A 23,575-nucleotide genomic window follows, 5' to 3' on the forward strand; every position below is an offset into this window, starting at 1 on the left:
GGGTCGTCACTGCCTGTCTGGGCTGCTTCCCTGCGCAGAGGCGGTAGCTGAGAATCACATTGTAGAAGCATTCCCATCTTTCTGGCAGCTCCCACCCCACTCCTCAGTTCACTGTCCAGGAAGCACTGGCTGTGTTCCTGTGCAGGCTCAGTCCCTGCAGTCATGGTTTCTAATGTGGACACTTACTGAAATTTTCTCCGCCAGCTTTCATGACGAGGGATAGCAGTTTTAAGCCATCATATCCATTGCAGGAAACCCAAAACATGAAAAGCAAGCCCCAGTAGCTGTGTGTCCCATGGGACAGAGTGCTTATTGTTGCTTTTGGCTAATAATACTGTTGCCCTGGGGGAATGGCAGGGTAAGAGAGCTGGGGTCACACTGCAGTTGGATCTTCCACCTGACGTCCTACCTTGATGCTCCCTCTAGAAGCCTGGCGCAGAAGCAATGTCAGTTGTCTCTTCCTTCCGAGATTCTCTCCGATTTCTCCTCTCTCTTGCTTTCTGGGGTACCTGTGGAGTCACTTGAGTTCTCCCGCCCTGCTTAGCCATCCCCGCCCCTTCTTACCCACTGCTGCTGTGCACACTCCTTCTTCCTTACCTCGGGGATTCCCTCTTCCCGGGCCCCTTCAGCCCTTCTCCACACACCGCCTCAAATGATCTTTTCCAAACACATTTCTGGTTAACAGCAGTACAGAGCAAACTGCCCCTTTTCCCTCATCAAATAACCTGCTTTCAATAAGCCTCTCCAAGCTCCCTAAACAAATAGCATCCCATAATCGACCTCATTCTAAAATATTGCTTTTCATAACCTCCAAGCATTTGCTGTTTCTCCTTTACTTCACTGAAACCATGAAGTGCATGCACACACACACACACACACACACATACAGAGAGAGAGACAGAGAGAGAGAGAGAGACAGAGAGAGAGAGAGAGAGAGAGAGGAGCGACACCTTTTTCCTCCCCTTCCCCAAGAAATAAAAGTTATATGAAGATTATAAGGAGCCATTTGCATCTCCTTGATGATATTTTCCCTAATGAAATGAGTTGACGGAGACTCCAGTGAACCATCCCAAGGCCAAACACATTCTACTGTTTATTACACATATTACATTCTTAAATAAAAATGCGTCACATAACATTTTTGCATAGATATCTTACAATATACCAATTTAAAAAAGAATTATGAAACAGACCAGTAACAAAAATAAATTTTTTCTTCATTAATAATTTTGTAACATTAACATACCACCATCATATAATACAAATAATAGTTTTAAATCTTAAGACTTTTGTACAGCAAAAAAACTTGACAAAGTAATATATTTATATATATATATAAAAAGCTTAAAAAAAATAAAATGTCAAAAAAAGGCATAACCGAGGGCTATAAGACTGGGTACTTCTGTGATATATTATAAATACCAGAGAAGGCCTGAGAGAATGTGACGGGGAGGTGGGGGGAAGGGAGGGGCTGGGAGCAAGTCTTTCCAAACACACTTGTTAGACACGTCCGGCAAAACGAAAATGTATAGTGCAAAATTAAATTTCTTCAAGCAACTGTGAAGAAGATAATAGAGAGTCGAAACAAAAGTCATGGTGGCCGGGGAGGCATGTGTTATGAGCAGGGATGTGGTGCAGGGGTGTGGTGGTGAGGAGAAGGAGGGAGGGAGGCTCCAAAGACATTAAACATTTATTTTTGCCTCTGTGCTAGCAAGGAGATCTTGGCCCTAACAGGTGTGTTTTCCCTCCCTGGAATGGAGCAGAAGTGAAGATGAAAGAAATGGAACTGTCTGAGCTTGGGTTAGGAAATGCATGCTGGGAAACAAAACTAAGAACCATCCATGAGCCCCCGAGTCTTCAGGACCTGATTTACAGAAAGTGTTCTGCCTCTGGTCCCAAGGGCTAGGATTAAAATGTCCCCTTTCCCCACCCACTGCTCCTCCCCTGTACAGGAACTAACTCCCAGTGGTGTGTTTTTTTATTCACTGGCGTTATAAGCATTCATCCCCCCAAAAGAGATTAGGCACTGGTGGCTACCCCTCTTAGACCTCAGGAGCCTGTTTTCCTTCTGTGAAGGTGTGGTACGTGCATGTGCACACCCAGGAAGGCGTGTGCACACACACCACCCTCATTATTCTGACGTGGGGTCCTTTTTATGGCAGTAGACAGAAGCTGGGGTCAGAGCTCACAGTTGAAAAAAATCGTATAAACGGTCCCCAACCAAGAACACATCAACCTTCCCTCATGACCACAGAGAGGGAGCCCTGTTTTGAAAGAGTATATCTTGTTAGGGATATTTCTGAAGTAACAGCCTGGATTTCATTCTTGTTTTGGATACCTGTTTCCCGAGGACTTACACGCAGATACAGAACACCTGAAGAATACAGTACTATAGTGAAAAGATGCACAGAAAGTTAACTGCAGCTTAGTCGTCCCCTTTCTGGGATCTGGTAGAGGAACCAGGAGAGGAGACTTAAGTGTTAAAAACAAGAAACCCTGAAGCCCCAGGCATTAGTGATGAGACACCACATTTCATAGAAACAGATTTTGCTTTCTTTGACATATTTCTGTTGTCCATCTCAAAAGCTTCCAAAGATCCTCAAAGAGAAAAAGAGGCCACCAGAAAGGCAGCAAACTATACCCAGGCTGGGCCCCCGAGTTCCAAATTAAGTAAGTGTCACCCATGTTCCCGAAATGCACCCTGGGCACTCAGAACTAGGTATCCGCCTGCCCCAACTTCTGTCACTTCGAGAAAATTTAAGGGAAAGCTTTTGTGAATTTATTTTAGCCAGGTACTACTTCCTAAATTTCCACTCGGTCAATATTTTGGGTGCAAGATTTCAGCCATATGTTGACATGAGGGCTTTCGTTTCTTTGTTTTTAAAGGGGAGAAAGCAGACTGACTTGTGTACTCAAATGGGCCGTATGCTCCCCACCTTTCTCCTTTTGGAGGAACGCACGCAAAAGAGGAGTAAAAGCTGTTTTTACTTTGACATTATAAAGTGACCAAGAAGTCGTCACCCAGAACTCTTAAGAACCATTGCTGAGGTTAGCACTGGCAATGTGTTTCTTTGGGCTTTCCCAGGGGAGGAGGCAGGAGTGGGGGCTGCAGACAGGAAGTTCTGAATGCATGGGTTAGCCCCAACCCCAACCCCAGTTGTTTTCCCTTGAATGCAAATAGACAGGGATCATTTGGAAGCTTAGCCCATATTCAAGTCCCCAAATAAGCTCTTCTCTGATTTCAAAGAAGATTTAAAAAAACAAAAACCAACCAAACAAAAAACCCCTAAGAACCCATTCTGCTATCAGGCATGAGGTTGGCTGTCTTTTTACCCTGTTATCATCAGGCAATCGAAGATGGAAGGGGTAGAGGAGGTGTGCGTGGGGAGGTGACGGCAGGGAGAGGAGTGTTGGGAGGATTTTATGAAGGAATTTGGAAAGGAAGGGGTAAATGGCCAGCATGAAGGTCATTTTGGGGTCTCCAATATTTTTACAAAAATGCAGCTTTATCATGGAATCCAAACATCTCTTTTTTTCTGGACCAAATGCTCATTACCATGAGCATGAAGCTAGGCCAGTGAGCCGACAGTGGGACCGGAGGCCAGAAGCAAGGAGCAGCATAACAAAGTCAGGTCTCCACATCCCTGACGTTGTGTGGACGAGAAAGAGGCGTCACTTGAAGCAAAGGAAATCGCCGGTGGCTTAGAAACACATCTTCTACACAGCCAACTCTGGACCCTGGATAGAGCCCTCAAGAGGACAGCCTATGACACACTATGCCAGGCCCGTCCTTTCGAATTTTAGACCCCTTGGACTGTTAGGAGGTAATGTTTTAAACTCTGAAAGAGATTTTGTGATTGAAATGTCCATTACGTCATTCTAGATAACCAGTCCTCTTGGGAGCAAAATATGTTGAGGTTTTTTTCTTGGAAAACCTGCTCCCCCCTTCCCCCCGAAAGGTTTTAAGAGACCACCTCTGCAACTTGAGAAAGGACAGATGGTTTCTCCACAAACCTATTTCCAAAATGTCCAAGGGCTGCCCGCTTCACGCTGCAGACTAGATATCCTCCACAGGTGTCCACAGGGCTAGAGAAGAGGTTCAAAGCCACGCGCTTAGCACCCACCAAATTCTCAGGCCGATTCCCACAGTCAACAAAGGACTCTGAAGCAAGCAAGCACCATCATGGCATCTCAGTGCACCATGCTCCAAGAGGGCAGGAGCAGATGACAGAGGACCTCACTGATACAAAAGAGAAATTACCAAACATTTCAGACACCAAAGAGGACCAAGGAGCCTTTGTTCTGCCACATTCAAATGAAATCACAGATGACGAGAGGGACAAATAGCAATGATTACTCGTTTGTGTATTTTTTTCACTTTTTTCTTTTTCTTTTTTTTTTCCTTTTCTTTTCTTTTTAAATAGAGCCTTGCAATGGTCAGTACAAAATTTAAATTAAGCACTATAAACCTTAGTAATAACATTTTGAGAGCAAGAGCAGCCCCAGCCTTGGAGAGAACATCTGTGAATCGTGACAGCCACGGCTTAATGCCGTCCCTGGCGTGTGCGTGCATTCATGCTAGAGGCTGCTGGAGAAGGAAAAAAAGGAACAAACCAACAAAATCTGGGTAAAGTTTCATCTAGTGCACTGACTGGAGGCGCTACAGTTCAATACAGCTGAGGTTCAAGGTCCCTCACACATCCTTCACCCAAAGAGGATGCACCGCACATTCAAATATAATCCCATGGTGTGCCCTGATGGACTGGCTGCAAAATGCACTCCAATGTAGTAGAGATTGAGATTGTCAGTAAGCAGAGCTCCAGGAAGTAAGTCATGTCCGCTTTTAAATCTTTGGAATGAAACAGATTTCTATTTTCTTTAATACCCTCCAACTAACATATACATAATTGCTTCTGGCAAATGGAGTGTGTGTGTGTGTGTGTGTGTGTGTGTGTGTGTGTGTGTGTGTGTTTTAGGGTGCTTTCCTTTCTTTTTTTATTATTTATTTTTGGTCTAAATTGAAAAAAAAAAGTAAAAGAAGAAAGAAAACTCTAAAGGCCAGACCTCGAAATGCTTCAAGTGTCCCACTGGAAGCTCCCACCGGAAGCTATAGCCTTTGTGACAAGGAGGTCCCTTTCACTCTCAGGCGAGTAGATTCAACATCTCAGTGAAACAAAAGTTGTAGAAAGCTGAGAACCCAAGTGCCAAGGATCTTGAAGGTTGCTGTCATGTGTGTTTGTGTTGCTTATATTATTATTATTATTTCCTTTAAAAGACTTCAGTTTTGCATCCCACGTATGTATGGGGTGGCACTTTAACAGTCAGTGAGTGAAGCAGTCAGAGGAAGGCAGGAGGGAGCCGGCTGGTATGAAGGAGCAGCCACCATGTGTGGACCAAATGCCATTTTGTCTGTTAGACATGTCTTGAAGGGATGGTCCCAGAATATACAAAATATACAATCTGCCCTAATAACCACCCCGCTTGCTTGCATAGGACATTTTATGGTCCTAAAGGCAGTCTTTGGAGTTTAGGCCAGTGCCAGCTAGCTGAGAATTCAGGAAGATAGAGACCAACATTGGGTGTGTGTGTGTGTGAGGCAGGTGAGCAATATAACCCCTTGGAGTCAGCTTTTGGAGTAAATATGAGGCCTCTGTTGATCCTGGGTGCTTTAGGTCACAAGTCATGGTGGGCCTAGCCAAAAGAACCAGCTCCCCCTCCCCCAAAGAAAGCCCCCTATCCCCCTAGACACATCACAAGAGAGACACTTCCATCCTTCCGTAAACGGACAACCTTCATTCCCACAATGGCATGTTGGAGAATGTATTTAACAAGTGGGTACCACGAGCTCAGTGGGTAAGAGGGAAGGGATGGGATGATGTTTTGTGATGCCTCTCGACTTGGAAGGCATCCTCAGATTCCCCACTCCTGGAAAAGAGTGATATTTTTGGCTTTTTTGTCAGGTCATAACCCAGAGTTAGATTAAATATGCAGCTGCCCTTGGAGACTAGCGACATCTAGGCTGTAACTGGTTCTAGGGTAGCCATGACAGCACAGGAGCTGCTCCCTGTGAACGGAGGTCATCACGCCTCAACAAGGGAGGAGAGAACTGGGATGTCCCGTCTGATTGGCTGCTTCGAGAGCTGGACATCCAGGTGCTGCGAGAGTCCCGGAGAGGTTTAGTCCATGGAGAAAAGATAAAACATTTAAGCTTCCAAATAAGCTTTTTTTCAAGTTTCCGTTAGCAAAAAATCAGAGAGATTAAAAAGAAAAAATCTAGCACTGGCAAGAAGGTGAGGCTCAAGGGGTACACTGTGACTTGTCATCAAGGACTTTATTCTCTTGGCCACTTTGCAGTCATGCTAGAAGTTTCCAGAATCCCTAGTGCATATGATGTGCGAGAGTCAAAAAGATAAGAAAAGAAAACTCCTCCCTTGAGAGTGAAGTCTAGAGAGATGCAGGCCAGAGAGGTGTAAGATGGGAATCCACAGGCTGCTGCCGTTAAGCCGTTGGTACTGACTCAAAAGAGCTCAAGGGTCCCAAGGAGAACCCAAACCAAACGACAGTTCTGGGAGGAAGCATGACGCACGGAATAGCAGGACTTTTCACACACAACGGACAAATAAACCAGGAGTTAAGTTTGGCTACCAAACTGCAATTTGGTTTGCTAGGTCAATTCCCCCAACTATTTAAAAAGAAACGTTAGCGCTACACGTACGCAACCAGGAGATGTTGAATTCTCTTATAACGTTGCACTGAGAAGCAAAGTTACATAAGCCCCTCGCACTGCCGGCCGGCCGCCGTGGAGACGTCCACGTTTGTCTGTTTCTTTCCATTGGCAACAGCGGGAAGTAATTCCAATAGGGGTGGAGTCAGCAGCCAGCGCCTTGCTGAGTTCACCTGGCTTCCTTCTTCCTCATCTTCTACCATCTGGCTAGGGCAAGGCATAAGAAATACACATATATACTTTAAATATAGTTGAGTGCATGACAGTGGGTCTGTGTGTGGGTCTGTGTGTGAGGGTGTATGTATGTGTGCGTGTACATGTATGTACACAGAGGTTTGTAAGCGAGAACTTTCTTCTGCGAGGCAGTGCTCCCCGCCTGAAGTCCAGCCCTCTGCCTCAGGGCATCTCCTTCGGACACTGGCTGATGCCATGGCAACTCTGGCCTTTATGGTGTTTTGTTGTTTTTGTTGTTGTTGTTGACTCTTGTTTTTGTTTTGTTTTGTTTAGATATGTCTCTTCATGTGGAGAGCAAGATGGTCAGACCTGGAGAAACACCTAGAACAATAAACAATAGGCATGTTAGAGAGGCCCAGCTACTTCTATCACTTTACCAAATGGTCAGTCTTAAAGAGAGACCACACCCATGAATTATGGAAAGATGAAGAAGTATACTGGAGGAGTCACTAGGGTCAAACTGCTTCAGTTCAAACCCAAGCTCTTCCAGGAGCTGTGGGGCTGACAGATGCTCACTGCAGCTCACAGCCTTGCTCACAGGATTAAACCAAACCAGTGTTAGACTATCACGTCACATGGAGTAAGATGTCAATGCACACTAACTGTTCTAATCATAACTATAATTATCGAAGATGCTTTCAGAACGTACATCACGCTCATACACTGTAAATACAGTATCGAATAATTGGCCTGTATCATCATCAGCTGGCGGAGCACTGATGTTTCGACACACAGACTGCAGTCTCAAGCTTTACAACGAGAGCCCAGGAATGTAGTACCTGTCATTCCCACAGGGTCACACGGTATAATACATGCACAACAGGGCAGAGAATGGAGAACAGTGTTCACAGACCGAGGAGTACATAGGCACTGTGCCAGCATACCCTCAACACTACCCTACTGACGCCCGTCAGTCTGGGTATATGCGTCTGTCTGTTTCTGTGTGTGTTAAAGAGCTGGGCTGAGGCTACATAGGTGGGAGGAGTGAGTGGAATGGAGATGGGACTAAGGCTTTTGGACCAACGCTTGGCGCAAGTTCTATAACCAAGCGCCTTCCTTGGCAAGATGCTATAGTCATCTTTACTGATAGTAGACACACGATAGTCTCTCGGGTAGAAACGCTTTTACGCTCTCAGTCATGTAAAGCTGACCTTCCTTCGAAGGTGAAAGCTATGGCGGCAGTGATTGCTAAGCAACAGTCACACGACCCACAGAAGCCAAAGGAAGGCAGGTCTTAGTTGCTGAAATTACTGGAAGAGAGACATTCACCCTCGACTGGGAATGCTGAATTGTTGTGAGATGAGCTTGGAGCTGCCTGTACTGCAGCTGTGGAAAAGCCGACTGGAGAAGGAAGCAGGCAGAGAAAAGGGTGAAAGGAGAGAAATCTGGAGAAATCTGAGAACTTGGATTGAACCACCCTTAAAGGCAAACCAAATTGCACTTCTGACAATTATCTTAGCTAACAGATAACCTTTTACACTAACTTCAGTTTAACCCTGGCTGTGTGCCCTCCCTTTCTCCCTCTTTCCATAAGCCAGCCTCTGCCTTGCCTATGGAAACATTCCTAGGCATCCCTGTAGCCTAAGATAGCCCCATCACTCAAAACCCTTGCTAGGACATTAGCAAGCTGCCCATTCAGGTTTGCAGAATTTCCGGTCCAAAGCAAGACTTTCTTGTGTTTGTTCATTCTTAAAACAAACAAACAAACCCAAATTCACCCTGTCCCCTGACCCCAACAGTCTCTACATCCTCTGTCTGTGCCCAGTCCTTAAATAGGTACACACCCAAAACAGGACCTAAGGAGATGATGTGAAAATAAGACAGAAAGACAATGAAAAACTTCCAGAATGGGAAAATTACAGCAGAAAACAATCTAACGCAATGACACCTGAACAACAGCCCCAGCCCCAACAGCTTAGTTTAGGCCCTCATTTGGAGGGAGGGAGCTACCTAGGCAGTCCCTCTGAACTAACTCTGAAGCAGAACAGCAATACAGCTAACTAATCTGTAGGAACTCAGTTTTTAACCTGCACAATTCCATACTGTTATGGGCCTGCCATCTCTCCTTCCTTCTCTCCCTGCCTCCCTGGCTTTTTTCTAGCATCTACAGGCCGCCCACACCATTTCTGGAGACTCTATCCCTCCCCTCCATCATCAAAGCGCAGTCTTTAAAAATGGAAGAGGGGGGTTGAAAGAGGCAGAGCAGCTTTGAAAATGGAGGACTGGAGTCTCCAACAATGAGTACGGGCAGCTTCTAGATCCTGGAAAAGGGCAAGAAATAGACCGATCCCCCCCTCCCCCCAAAAAAACCTCTGAGGTAGAATGCAGGCTGCCAACACCTTGACCACAGCCCAGCAAGAGGGACTTACGTTGAACCTAGAAGCTACAGGCTGGCAAGGGAAGGATTTTGCAATGTAAATAAACATGAGACGTCTGTGGTAGCAGGTGGCCACACCAACCAGAACATCAACCCAGAGGATCAGTGGTTAGGGTGGAATTAGGGCCTGAGAGAAAACAACAGAGCAGGATCTTGGAATCCAGGACATGTGGGGATTTGAACTCGTGAAACGAGGAGCGGCCTCTTGGCTTTCCTTCTCGGGTCCTGGGAACATATCCCTGCTATGCAATGTTACTCAGTCACCCGTGTCCAGCTTTCTGTTAGCTTCTACCATGGCAGGACATCTAGACATATATGTTCAAGTCTACGTAGCCTTATCCTCCAATCTTTCAGGAACAAAGCCAAGTCCTTTCGCCTGGTATGAAGTACAGCTGCGTGCCAAGTGACCCAAACAAGCATCTTCATTTGCTTAAATTCCAGGAAATGTCTGATATTTAGACTCAGACCAGATTCCCCGGCATTAAGGTTTCCCATTCAAATTCAATATACCTAGTTAGGTACTTAGTCAAGATGAATTTATATTTATCAATTTATACTTCCTGAGCTCTGCAGAGAAAGAGAAAAGAGGAGTAGATAAACTGAGCATCTAGAAGGGTATCTTAAATGTCAGTCATTTTAAGGTTCTCGCACCCCAGGAGGTATTCATGACACAGCAGCCTAGTGACTGTACACAGCAAGGTCTTCAGTGATTGGAATCGGTACATTGCAGAGGACTAGTCAAAGCTTACAGTCTTTCTTGCTTACAGTCAGGGCACTCTGAATGTATGTTAAGCCAACTGCAACCCTCTAGAGGACTTGGCGGCTGACCTAACTAATTCTTTTTATCACCTAAAGGTGTACTGCTATAGAACTAAAACGCTCGCCCTCAACTATCTAAGACCTTTATGAGCATCTTGGTAGCAGGCCCACCGGGATTCTACCAGCCTGCTCCCTGTAGAACTGGAGCTCTGTTTATCCCCATCAGTAGCCTCATGCGCTCTAGGCTGAGACAGGACCTCTGGCAAGGATCACTTCTCGGGCTAACGCAGGCTCTGTCGGATGCTGAGGATGTGATACAGGTCCTCACTGGTTTTCTCTCCAACCTGAACCTGAAGCCTGGAGTCACAAAGCTCAGTGTCCTCGGGGGCCAGGCAGGGAAAGTATGTAAGCGCATCGAGCCTAGTCTAACAAATGCACAACACTCCAGGACTGCCTTTTTCCACGTGTGAAAAGGCATTACGTATGAAGGAATAGTGCTCCTTGTGAGAGGAAATATCACAGGAAGTAGGATAATACCAGACAACCAATGCCGTGCTTTCACGGTGGAGAGGCAACAGGGAGTGGTGGGGACAGTACAAAAGCAATCGCCATGACAACGTCTGGGAATAGGAGCCTGTGGTGGTCAGGTACAATTGTTCTAGATAAAACTACATTTAACCGTTTTAAGTAGGAGCAAAGGAAGCAAATAAATTTAATTACTTCATGTATTTTTAAAACTCACACACACAAAATAAAAGCGTACATTATACATGGTGTATGTTTAAGAAAAGGGAGGCTAAACCTCATTGAGTCTCTACAGAAAAGGGGTTGAACTGCGTAATGTCTGAGGCAAAGAACAATGCATTCACACACACTGTGAAGCTAACAGGACACAGGATCCTGCTAGCAGCGGTAGATATCCTCAATGTCCAAAGGTCAAAGTCTCCTAAGGGATGGCAGCTCCCATCACTGAGGGCTTTCTGTTCATCTGCTCTGGGGTCGCACGACAGCTCTCAGACCTGTCTATTCTTAGCACCCTAAGTGGTGAAATGGGAGGTACTGCCTGTCATGAGACACACTAGCAAATTCCCACCTTTATTCCTGAGGTTGACCTAGGGCATAGGGTCTACTCAAACTCCCCCAGCGCCACGGAATCTGTGCCATCGACACAACAGACTCCACCTCCAAAGGCCACAGTGTATTTTGATGAGGAAAAGAAAGCAAATGACTCACCAGACTTCCCATCGCCGCTCTCTCCCTCACACCCAACAACAGGCTGGGAATATTTTTCTGCATCAGTCACACAAGTGGATGACTGACCGCTAATGGATCAAGTCAGGAACTCCTCAGTGAGTTGACCTGACAATTTCCTCCTAAGTGCTCACTGGCCGCTTCTAAGCATGAGGGCAAGCCATAATGCCACCATCTCCAAGTCAACCTCAAATCCCTCAAGAGATGGGCAGGGTACTTCTGCCACTGCGCTGACAACTCACAAGGATTCATCTTCATCCCAGGAGGTAACAGTGGAAAGCTCTTCACAGGCCTGTGGGCAGAGCCAACACCCACCTATTGGCTTCTTTATCAGCCAAGGCTGGGGAGGACTCAACCGGGATATGGGAATAGAGGTTGGAGATGGTGCCAAACACAGAGACACTGACTGGGACATGCTGAAGAAAAAAGAGGCCGCACTCCTGAGGCCTTCTAGGGAAAGGAATGGCTGTGGAACAAGGGCCACTTCCTAGGTTGTAGACACAGCTCTCCAGGCAGTAGAAGACAATAGCCCTGAGAGGCACACTTCCTCAGGCCTGGGGGGAGGTTATCTCTGCCTCCAGGAGGCACAGGATCTTTATTTAGTTCTTAGAGTACAGAGATAAGAGGAAAATAGCCTCTTCCGGAAGAATGGGGGGAGGAAAAGGAGAACTGTCCTTTGTAAGCTTGGGCTAACTTGGCAGAGCACGGACTTCCTATCTCTGTTCTGCTCTCCAAGCTTGCAAACCCTCAGAGGAAGGTCTGGCCAGTGGGAGATGCAGGCATAGAGCACAGGGACTGGGAGACGAGGAAGTGAGAGAGATCTCATTTCCTCCCAAGGACAGCCAGGCCTGGGTGGACATCCTGCTCCCCCTCCTGCCATCCTGCAAGCCGCTGTCCAAAGCCGAGGAGCCCTGAGGCTTTCAGGGGCTTTTATTGTATTAGAAGCATTTTTCTCATCATAACTGAGACCTTTAGTATTGCATTAAAAAGATGGTTAATTTTCTTAAGCTTCCTTTTAAACACAGAAATAGGATTAGAAGGATAACATGCTCAGATGCAAGCCCATTATTTGATTATGTCTAAACCTAATCCTGCCTTCACCTTGGCCTGCAGAGTCTCCATTTTGGGGTTTATCGGCTGATAATGCCAGGGCTGTCAGATGCTATTACTCGGTTACTATCTGTTGCTACGTGATCCTTCCACTATCAAATGCTGAAGGTTTGAAATTGAATTAAGGGTGAGTTGGGGGAGTATTGCCGTCTTTGGACCCTTAAGCATATCTTCATCGAGGAAGGAATAGTCCAGATGTCCAAAGACCAGGCCTTTCCTGTAGTAAACCATTTCCAATACTGCTTCTGAGAAAAGTCTTAGAAATCAGCCTTTCTCCCATGAATCAACCTCTTTTCCCTTCACTATGAAAGATGAGGAAAGGTGGTATGGATGATAATAAAAAGACCAAAGGGTAACCACGATGAGACATTCTATCCCCTCTTCCAGTAGACTGTCATTCTCTCTCCCATCACCTCTGCGCGAGCCGGTGCTTACGTCTTCTTTGTACCCAGTGACCAGCACTAGTTCAAGGCCAATGCAGAGTAAATATTGTGCAACCAAATCGAGAACCTGAATTTAGACCACGTACGAGCATGCTGCATCTCACTTTTTTCAAGCAGTAGAGAAGCAGAAGGCAAGGCTAGGGCTGTGGAGCTGGGTGTGAAACAGCCCTGTGACTAGTCCCACATCATACGTGTGGACCACCCTCCAACCTCCTGCACGGTCTTCCTCCTCAGTCCAGCAGCTTCTAGGTGGTCTTACCTGTCACAGTGGTTGCACTTAAAGGGCTTTGCACCTGTGTGTTTCCTGTAGTGCCTCGTGAGCTCATCGCTCCGTGCAAAACGCCACTCGCATCCTTCCCATGAGCACTTGTAAGGCTTCTCGCCTGCAGAAGACACAGAAGGACCATGGTCAGCAAGGAAGGACTTCACGCCTGTTCAGATTCTGCTACCTGGTAGTCAGTATCAGAAAATGGCCTCTCAGATCATTGTAGGTAGACTATGTTCCCTAATATAGAATGCCACTTTATATATATATAAAAGCCTCCTGGTGTTGTTTTCTTTTGTTTCCTTCTTTTTTTAACCTTCAAAAGTGGCTTTACATGATCTTTGGTTCTGGGGCTGTCATTTCAGTTCCCAGAGTCAGGGCATTTCCTTCAACTGGTGAGGAATCAATTTTTATTTATTTTCTATTCCCCGGAGCACTCTGAGCCTCATGGTCCAAGCAGAAAGGAAATGTGCTATTTTCATCCGAACCACAAATGCTTCTAATTCTATTTTTCTCAAGAACCTGCAGTAAATTACCATTTCAGTCTTTTTTGTCTCTCCCTTCCCTGCTTCTTCCCCCCGCAACCCATAGCCAGGTAGTTAAGTGATGAGAGACACCCATCAGGCTCCCAGAACAGTGTTCCTTACAGTAAATGTGACTGGATGGACAGACAGCAGGATCTCATCTGAGAGAAAGACAAAACTCACTTCCCAGTTCCTGGCATTCATGGGGAAAGCTCCCAGAGGTCCTAGCTGGGAGGTTCCCGTAACTCAGTGGCTCTCTAAATTTAGAGTGTTCGCACTGGATAGCATATACATCATCACAAAATATTGCAGAAGCCGATTTGTAGAGCAAGCTTTAGCCACAGAGAAGCTGCTGAGGAACACGAAATCCGAGCACTGTGCCCAAGCAACCTTTTCACAGAGTAAATACAGATGGGGGAATATGTAAGAAAACGTGCATGGCTTTGCCTGGGGCTTTTTTTTTTTTTTAAACCCATCACATCTGTCATCAAACAGGACAAATATTTATCCTTCTAACTATATAGTGAGCTGGTCCTCATTAAGTAGAAAAATGTTTAAAACCCCAAATGAAATCATGACATGGAGGCCCTGCCACCGAAAGGCAGGTGAGCACAGTGGTTTGGGACTCAAAGTCAATCTTCCTGGGGTCCCGTCTTTGACCACAGGCAAGGGTGATTAATCTTGGGTGGTTGTCTAACCTTGGGCAAGTTAGGCATGTTTTCTCAGAGATAACAATAGTGTGTACCCCTAAAAGGTTTGCAAAAATTAACAATATAGCTTACATATTACGAATTAATTAGAAACAGTAGAGGCACATGGGAGACTCATATTATTGCTAAATATTATAAAATATACAATTTGAGGGCCAGGGAGATGGCTCACTAAAGTGCTTGATGCCTAAGCATGGGCACATGAATAAGCATCCTGACATCCATGTGAAACAGCTGTGTACAGCTGTGCACACCTGCAACCCAGGCACTAGAGTGAGACAAGCTGATTCCTGGCATTCTTGAGCCAGCCAGCCAGCTCAACCATGCCGGGGAGCCCCAGGTTCAATGAGAGAACATCTCAAAAACCAAAGTGGTGCATGATGGAAGAAGACACCAGATGCTAACCTCTGGCCTCTGTGTTCATGAGCAAACACCTGCATGCACACACAGACACAGCTGCAAGAGCACACACATCACACACACACACACACACACACACACACACACACACACACACAATTTCGGGCCACAGAGGCTACCCCTCCAAAGTACGATGGATACAACCATCTTTCTGCGTTTTCAACAGCTACGTCTCCCAGCACGCATTTAAGAAAACACTACCAGTTACAGTAGCATTTTCCCTTTAAACTTGACTAAAAAGTGCTCACAGTTCTCTATTTTTATCACTTGAAATCAAATCAAACATGCTTGAAATTCTCCACCCCTCCCCCGTTGGTTTTTTCATGACCTGGTTTCTCTGTGTAGTCGTCCCTGTCCTAGACCTCTTTCTGTAGACCAGGCTGGCCTTGAACTCACAGAGATCTGCCTGCCTCTGCCTCCCCAGTGCTGGGATTAAAGGCGTGAGGCTCCACTGCCCACTCATGCTTGAAATTCTTACTTCATTAAATTGTTGCTTAAGTACTGCCCACTGCTTTGCAAGACACAGTGCAGAAGAGAAGAGAGACACAAATTTCTCCCCAAGGGAACCAAGAGTAGTAGGAGCCTAGGAGAAAGGATTCATTGACGGAAGTGTGTGTGCAGCAAGCAATACTGGATTTCCCTTACTGAAAGCTCCTGATGTGAAAAGGACATACTTGCTGCAGAGAAGCGTGAAGCTTTCCCCTCAGCTTGTGAGTCAGCACACGTGTGACATGGCTGAATTCATTAATCAGTGCCTCTATCCGTTCAATGGGAGTCAGTGGACTTATTAGTAAATCTGTTTTAAAATAAGCTATGGTACGTACAACAGATTTCGTGGGCCAGGTACCTTGTAAATAGCCAATGAACGTCAATTCTTCCCCTAGTTCCTGTGTTTGCAGGAACTGCTTGGGAGGAAGGCCTAATCAGATGCCAATTTAAAAAGCACTCATGACTCCAGACAGGCAAGGCTGGAGCCAATATGGTCAGCTTCAATGCTGAGAAACAAGGAGACAGTTCAAGTTATGGTAGCTATTCAGTATGTGGATGGAGAGAAGACCAGAGTGCTCTTCAGGTACATTCAGAATGAGAGGGATGCCCTAGGAAAGCAAGCTAGCCCACAGTGCCCTGTTTGAAAGACCAGTGGGCACCAACTACTTAATGCCATGGATTACATAAAAATACATATGTAAATATGAACAAGGCACCTAAGTGCTCAAAAATTCAAAATGCCTTCCAGTCCCAAAGACCTTCAAATAACAACAAACAACAACAACGACAATAATAATAATAAATCTAAAGACAGGAGTTTCCTAGTTCCAGGAACCAAGCATGGTGAAATGACAAGGAGCTGAGGAAATACGATGAATCCCACAGCCACGGCCAATATCCACTGTTCCAGATCAATGTCACCCTGGAACTGGCTGGTCCAGCAGTGCTAACCACGTAGGGAAGGGTCCAGAAAAGACAGAGAAGAAAGGGAACAGAAGCAGGGGCACTTTAGGGTTTTTGTTTTTCTCATTTCAAAGGGTTTGGTTTTCTTTTGCTGAATTCTTTAACTGTTTGGTTTCTTAAATTAAGTTTCAGTTATTTTCCCCCAAATATTGCACCTGCCTGACTTGTTCCCTGCACGTACCAGTTGTCCTGTGCAGGAGGGTTCAGAGCCCTGGGGCTGTGACTCTGGCAGCAGGGTAGAGTGAGACAGCCTAGGCCTGCAGGGTCATTCTCCCCGCACTGTCTTGGCTGTGGTCAGGCATGAGTACAAAGGACATCTGAGTCACCTTACATTACGGTGACTCACTGACCTGGTTTTTGGTTTTAGGTTTGTTTTCTTCAACGTCTAATCAGTTTATCTTCAAGTTACCATTTCTGCAAATACTCATTAATGAGAAAATTTAAGTAATCATAAGAGAATTCAGCAAAATGAAGACACTGTGCCTGAACACAGGACAGAGGTCAGGAGCAGAGAAGACACAGGGAGTTGCAGATACACCTTCTCATCAGGACCAGGAATCAGGCTGCTGTACCTCCACATTCTGGGCCCAGATCCTTAACCAACTGTCTACTGGTGAGGCAGGTCTGTAAAATTCTTGTTAGCATTTTCACCGTGGTCAGGATAGCTTCTCCATAGACTCCAACACCTCACTAGATCTGAGGTGTGGACCCACCGAGACCTAAAAGGCATGGATTTGTATCCTACTAGTCCTACCTAAGGGAAAGTATGCTCATTTCATGAAATGCTTAATCTTCTTTCTATTTCAAGGAATTTCCCTGTTTGGAAAAAGAAAATAATTTTAATGAGAAAGAGGGGGGAAAGGAAGGGAAGGGAAGGGAGAAACATAGGAGTGGGGGGTAGGAGGGAGGTGAGTGGAGAGGAAAGAGAGAGGGGAAAAGAAAAGGGAGAAAGTGAGATGGGAGAGGAAGGACGAGAGAGGGGGATGTATAAGGTAAAAGAGGGGGAGAAGAGGATGGAGAGAAAAGAGAAGGAAGGTGGATGAGGAAGGGGAAGAAGACCAGAGGGATGGCAGCGGCTGCTCACTGTAAGCGGACTAGGTAAACTGTGACCCAGTTCTTTTCCCCACCTGGCCTTCTCATTCATCCTGACTTCCTTCTTGTCTATCCAGATACTCCTCCAGGGCATAAAAATGAAGCACATGACAGTTGTGGGACATCGAGAACGGCTATACCATTCATCCCGCTGCACCCCAAGAGTGAACAAAAATGTCCAGGAGAAGGGCGTTTGAGACAGGCAGATTAAGAGACACATAAAGCATTAGGTCCAGTGGATGACAGAGCAGAGGCAGGCTTACACCTCCCATTACGAGGCGACTGCACACCCAGCTACTATGCGCCCAGCTCTCAGTGCAGGAAGGGGAGCACCCTTCACAACCCCCGGATCTCAGTTTGAATATCAAGAACCACTTTGCCTGCCTGGCAAGCACATCACAAAACTTGTTTCCCTGGGGGAGACATGCCACCTCAGAGGTGATTTACTGTTGGATGAGGGCTCTTAAGGAGAGGTGAGGGTGCCTGAGAAACACAACTGACATTTATCGAGGTTGAATTACAGCAAGAATTCACACGCTCCCACAAAATGGATCTGCAATGGAGTGTGCTCTAAACCAGCATGGCATTTTCTCGGCTTCTCACAGGGCCACTCCTCCTAAATTGCAACTGGCAGACCTGATGGATCAAACAACACTGTCATAAATACTTTCTGACCATGCAGCCCAAACACATGTAGATTTATTCATGAATTATATAAATGTACTAAAGTCCTAGCATGCTAGGATATTGTAAAGCCTATATTCAACAGAGCAATCGTTAAAAAGAATGAGGGCAAATTAAATATAAATCAAGTCATACATTATTCTTCTTGCACTAAAAGGATTGTAAATTAAATATAAATAGAAGTTATACATTTTTTTCCCCTCTTGCACTAAAAAAGATGGAGTTGCACAGCCCGGCTTCTAAGGCCAGGGTCCTGGAAGGCAAAGAGAAGCAGCTGCTGTAGCTCCATGCTACTGATCTGCTTCCGTTCGTGGTTCTTACAGTTTAATTCTTCATAGAAACCTTTGAAAATTCAAACCACAGCATGTGTCTCTTTCAGGGCACCTTGACATACCCACACAATCGGCTTCTTTGATATTCTATGGGTTTTGTCTTAAGCATCTGAAAACCTTTTTCTGAGGGCTGGGGAGATGGCTCAGTAGGTGACAGGAGGACTTGAATTTGGAATCCCAGAACCCACATTTAAAAAAGCAAGCATTGTGCCACACACCTCTAATCTCCGAGCTAGGTGGGTGGAGACAGGATGCCTGAAACTCACGGGCTAGCCAGCATAGCAAAACCAGTGAGCTTCAGGTTCAGTGAGCGACTGTCTCAAAGCAAATGAGGCAGAGAATAATAGTAACTGAAGAAGATACACAATACTGAACTTCACATGCATGCATACACATGTGTGCATGCATGCATGCACCCCCACATGCCCCCACATACTGCCACACATCCCCACACACCATTTTCTGTGAAAGGTAACAACAGACTACACCAGGCTACCATAACCACTCCCACATCAAATAAGGTTAAAATGAAATACAAATGTTTAGTTCTTCTCCATCATTCTCAGAAAAAAGTCCCGAGTCTATAGAGCCCTACAGTGTGCATTTAGCATGACATGAATCCTGACCACCTTTCTCATCAACCAGCCTCCCCTTCCAGGAATCGCCATCTTGCTGGCAATTCTGAAGGCACTTCTACCTCAGAGCCTCTGTATGCCCTGGCTCTGGTTCCTTCATATTCAGCCTCTGGCTTTAAGTAGTCCTACCCTCATTAGCCTCTGAAGAAAAGCAGGTGACGGGGACCCAGTGGCACACACTGCAATCTTAGCATGTGGAAGGTAGAAGGAGGCAGGAGGATGGAGAATTCAAAGCCAGCCGTGTCTCTAAATAAGATGAAATAAAAGACGAAGTGTAGGTTGTCCCTCTCACTTGGAAAAGAGACGCCATAGTGCAGGTGTGTGCCATGTTGGAAATGAGACGGCGTGGTGCTGGTGTGTGCCATGTTGAAAATGAGACGGCGTGGGGCTGGTGTGTGCCGTGTTGGAAATGAGGCGGCGTGGGGCTGGTGTGTGCCGTGTTGGAAATGAGACGACACGGTGCTGGTGTGTGCCGTGTTGGAAATGAGACGGCATGGGGCTGGTGTGTGCCGTGTTGGAAATGAGACGGCGTGGGGCTGGTGTGTGCCGTGTTGGAAATGAGACGGCACGGTGCTGGTGTGTGCCATGTTGGAAATGAGACGGCGTGGGGCTGGTGTGTGCCATGTTGGAAATGAGACGGCATGGGGCTGGTGTGTGCCGTGTTGGAAATGAGACGGCGTGGTGCTGGTGTGTGCCGTGTTGGAAATGAGACGGCATGGGGCTGGTGTGTGCCGTGTTGGAAATGAGACGGCGTGGTGCTGGTGTGTACTGTGGCATTAGTGTGCTACTGTCCCCTTCCTCTGCGAGACTGTCAGTTTTAGGCAAAGCATCCATGTACAGCTCCGAATGTGCAGTAGAACACACTATATTAATATTGATGATGATGATGATAAATTCTTCAAACCTACTGCATTTTCACTGTCAACAAAGCTAGAGTCCACACAGGACCAAGAAAGCTGATGTGAGTTCTAATCCCTTGCTGGTTTAAGAGGTAAAATGTGTGCATGCCTGTTTAAATCTGTCATTTTTCTTGGAAGTGGACTAAATGTAATTGCTTCACCACCAGAGGCCACTTCCCCATTTCCATCTCTTTCCCACCTCTCAGAGAAAAAAAAATAGCATCCTGACCACTTTCAGCTCACACCTAGGACCTGGGCCTTCTGAGGAACTGCCCCCCTGGAAAGTGGAGCGCATGGACCTAGGGAGTCCAGTTCTAAAGGCTGCCTCTGGGGCTGGACTGGAGAGCATCCGTGATGGAGCAGATGCACCGAGTTTCAAGTTCACCTTTAAGATACAGATGGGAGCAGCAAATATGAGCAGGAAGCAGAATCGTGCACGCGAGGATTTTAAAAGACCCTTGGAAATGAGGAGTGTACATGCAAACTTTCTAAATCCACTTCCTGATCTGCAGAACGTCATTTTGGATCCATGTCTTAAAAGGAGGAGAACTTTGACATGGTTAGAGGTCTGAAAAGGCTAATGTAAATCTTTGCTTACTTGTGATGTGATTACTAGGCATCCTGGTACCTCAGGCTCCAGTCCTTTCAGGACTTGGATTAAGAACACAGAAATTTCTCAGATCAGGAAATGGAGAGGATGGGAAATACTGCAATGGGCTCATTTTTTTTTTCATTTAAGGACAACCAAAGGCCATCAGCACAGACCCACCAATTGCTTTCACATCCCACTCAACAGCACTAAAGACTACAGTGTTGTACGCAGGGAATGAATCATCAAGCGAGTCAATGCCATGAAACTTTCCTAACACCAGAAGCAGAACAACCAGCAAACTAGCTGGTCCTACCAGCTTAGGCTGTAGGTACCAGTACCAAGTTATTGATGGGCTCTGCTTTGGAAAATTGCCCAGGTTTCTCTTTGATTCTGGTTATATCTTAAGTAGTTTCTCTTCTTTTCCAATAAAGGACTGGCTGACTGATGGAAGCTAAGACAAAGGCTGTACCTGCCCAGAATATCGAAAGCATCTCCAATAGCTACTACATAAAAGAGTGTCTTTGCTAATCTGGACTTCATGTTGATTTTCCATTCACCTGTTACTCCCTCACCCACGGCCTCCCAGGCGCTAGGACCCAAGCTACTGCATTTACACAAAGCATTTATCCATTTTCAGGGCAAATTACTATCTATTCTTTAGATTTTAAATTTTATTCTTCAAACAGTTATAAAGCAATGGCCATCTTAGGTTAGCTGAACTCTCCATAGCCTGAGTATCTACTTTAAGATGGCTGTCCAAAAGTAAGTAAGTGAAATCACACCCTCAAAGACAGATAGGTCCTACTTCAGAACATGGAGAGAGATGGGAAGGGTTCTGGCTTCCTCTCCTAGCCTCTGACATCTGTGCAGGGCATAACTGAAAGGCTCTAGGGGAGCTAAGAACTACAACCTATAGTTGTCAAATGCACCTTAGAAACTGAAGCAGTACAAAATGCTTTGTGCTCTTAGCAGGACGACACTCACAACTGAAAGTTTAACACCCGGATTCAGATACGCCATCAAAAGTGATACATACTAGATTTTAAAGACCCACTCCAAAAGGAGTGGAAAATATGAGCTATTAATATATTTTTTTTAAATTATGGCCTCTTTTTTCCATTTTATTTTTTCTATTTATTTATTTATTTATTTATTTATTTATTTATTTATTTAAGATTTCTGCCTCCTTTTTAACATCAATTTTAAGTTATCATATTTGTGTGCATTGTTTTACATACTATATGTTGCTAAAATTAACTTTACCTGTTTCTCTTTTACTTTTTGGCAGTTTTTTGTTGAAGCTGAGCAAGAATTCTGCAACTAAGCTAACCTCTCCTACCAACCTTCTTTTTACACAGACAAAATAAGAGCTTGCCTTTGTGGCAAACATATATTTCTGCTCTCAATGAACTTCACAAGTTCCAGACCAACTCAACCTTAAAGGTCCATTCTCCCGAATGTGACTACAGTTCTTCCCATGGCTTTAGACTTACGGTTGGCATTTCCATGTTCTGACCTGTGGGAGAAGCAAGCTTGCTCCCACGCTGAGAAACTTGCACGAATTCTCAACTCTAAGAGGCTGTGAAGAGAGAGGCTTGGTAGCCCCATTCAGTTATTCTACTTTGTGGATCCTCAAACTTACTCCTTTCTTCTCCTTCCTTCTCCCTTCTCTTTCTACTCCTCCCTCTTCCTCTTGCCTCTATTTCTCTGTCTAGAAGGCTCTGGCAAACTCCCCAAATGTACCAGCAACCCTCCCTCTTTGGTGGATTCTCCTTGTTGCTACCATGGGTTTGACTGCCTGAGTTATCCTTCTATGCAGTATGCTTTGAGACTCTCTGGGCATGCCTTTGGAAGCCTGATCAAGTGACAGTCAAGCCAGGATGTCAAGGTGAAGGCAGTAAACGTGTGGAAGGAAGGAAACTCTGTAAGTTTAAACCACACCACGTGGTAAGGGCATGGGAACACATACTTGGAGCACTTAGGAAATGTTTATCCAAAGACTCAAAGAACACTTCTCTGATCTCCCAAACTTAATAGGTGGATGGAGTTTCCTCTTCGCCAGAGAGTAAGTTTCACTGAGGTCAAGATCCATGATTAATATACTCCCTTTATTCACAGAGTATAGCATAAACTTTCTCTCTCTCTCTCTCTCTCTCTCTCTCTCTCTCTCTCTCTCTCTCGTGTGTGTGTGCTTATTCACAGATACATACACAATGGAGGCATTATAAAATATTTTAGACTCTTTGTAGGACTACATTAACTTACACCACTGAAAGATTAACATGTGTATTATGCCATTAACATCTATATGTTAATTTTTACATACATATGTTCAACTATATATATATCCACAAAGTACAATAAGAAGTCCAACATAATTACTGTTTTTTTTGTGGTTTTTATGTCCCATAGCAACCTCTATTGCCATGGATAATCTATTGCAGGAGTTTTTTTCACTTCAGTTTGCATTAGAGTCCCGTTAAGGTCTAGGGGAAAAAAAAAAAAACCAGTTGGACTCCACCCAGAGTGTCTGACTCACTAGAGGAAGACTCAGGAATCTGTGTATCTCGCAAATTCCTAGTCAATGCTTCAGAAACCATTGTTCCAAAGGGGGAAGTGGATCATTCAGTTCTACCTTTGTCATATAATAACAGTGTGTCCTCAGAGTCAGTCACCAGAGAGTCCATGGGCTGGAAAGATGGCTCAGCAAGCAAAAGCACTACGTAGGCACGCCGAGAGCCAGATGACTGAGCTCAGCTTCCTGAACCCTTGTGAGAATGCCTGGATGTGGCTGCGTACATGTGGAATCTTAGCCCTTCTACAGTGAGGTGGGAGGCGAAGACAGGAGACTCATCTAGAAGCTTGAGTGCCAGCTAACCTGAAGTACACAGCACAGCTGCCGAAACGAGGCCGACTGCCTGAACAAGGTGGATGGTGGGCCCGAGAGATGGTGATTAAAAGCACAAGTTGCTCTTCCAGAGGCCCAGGCTCAATTTCCAGCATCCCCATGGCGGCTCACACCTATCTGTAACTCTAGTTCCAGGGGATCTGACACCTTCGCGCAGATTTATA

At 45.5% G+C, this 23,575-nt stretch overlaps 1 protein-coding gene across 5 annotated transcripts in view; it reads right to left on the reverse strand.

The window, feature by feature from the left end:
* Positions 1–1,062: 1,062 nt before the first annotated feature.
* Positions 1,063–23,575, reverse strand: part of Klf7 (KLF transcription factor 7) — a 90,083-nt gene continuing 67,570 nt past the window's right edge. For all 5 annotated transcript variants that reach the window (XM_075951152.1, XM_075951149.1, XM_075951150.1 and 2 more), the window contains 2 exons: positions 13,158–13,281; positions 1,063–7,279 (listed from right to left, as the gene is read on the reverse strand). In XM_075951152.1, coding sequence (XP_075807267.1) covers positions 7,228–7,279; positions 13,158–13,281 — 176 coding nt within the window. In that variant the 3' untranslated portion in view covers positions 1,063–7,227. The remainder of the gene's footprint in view (positions 7,280–13,157; positions 13,282–23,575) is intronic.

This window comes from Microtus pennsylvanicus, chromosome 17 (genome assembly GCF_037038515.1).
Source record: "Microtus pennsylvanicus isolate mMicPen1 chromosome 17, mMicPen1.hap1, whole genome shotgun sequence".
Lineage (NCBI taxonomy): Eukaryota > Metazoa > Chordata > Mammalia > Rodentia > Cricetidae > Microtus > Microtus pennsylvanicus.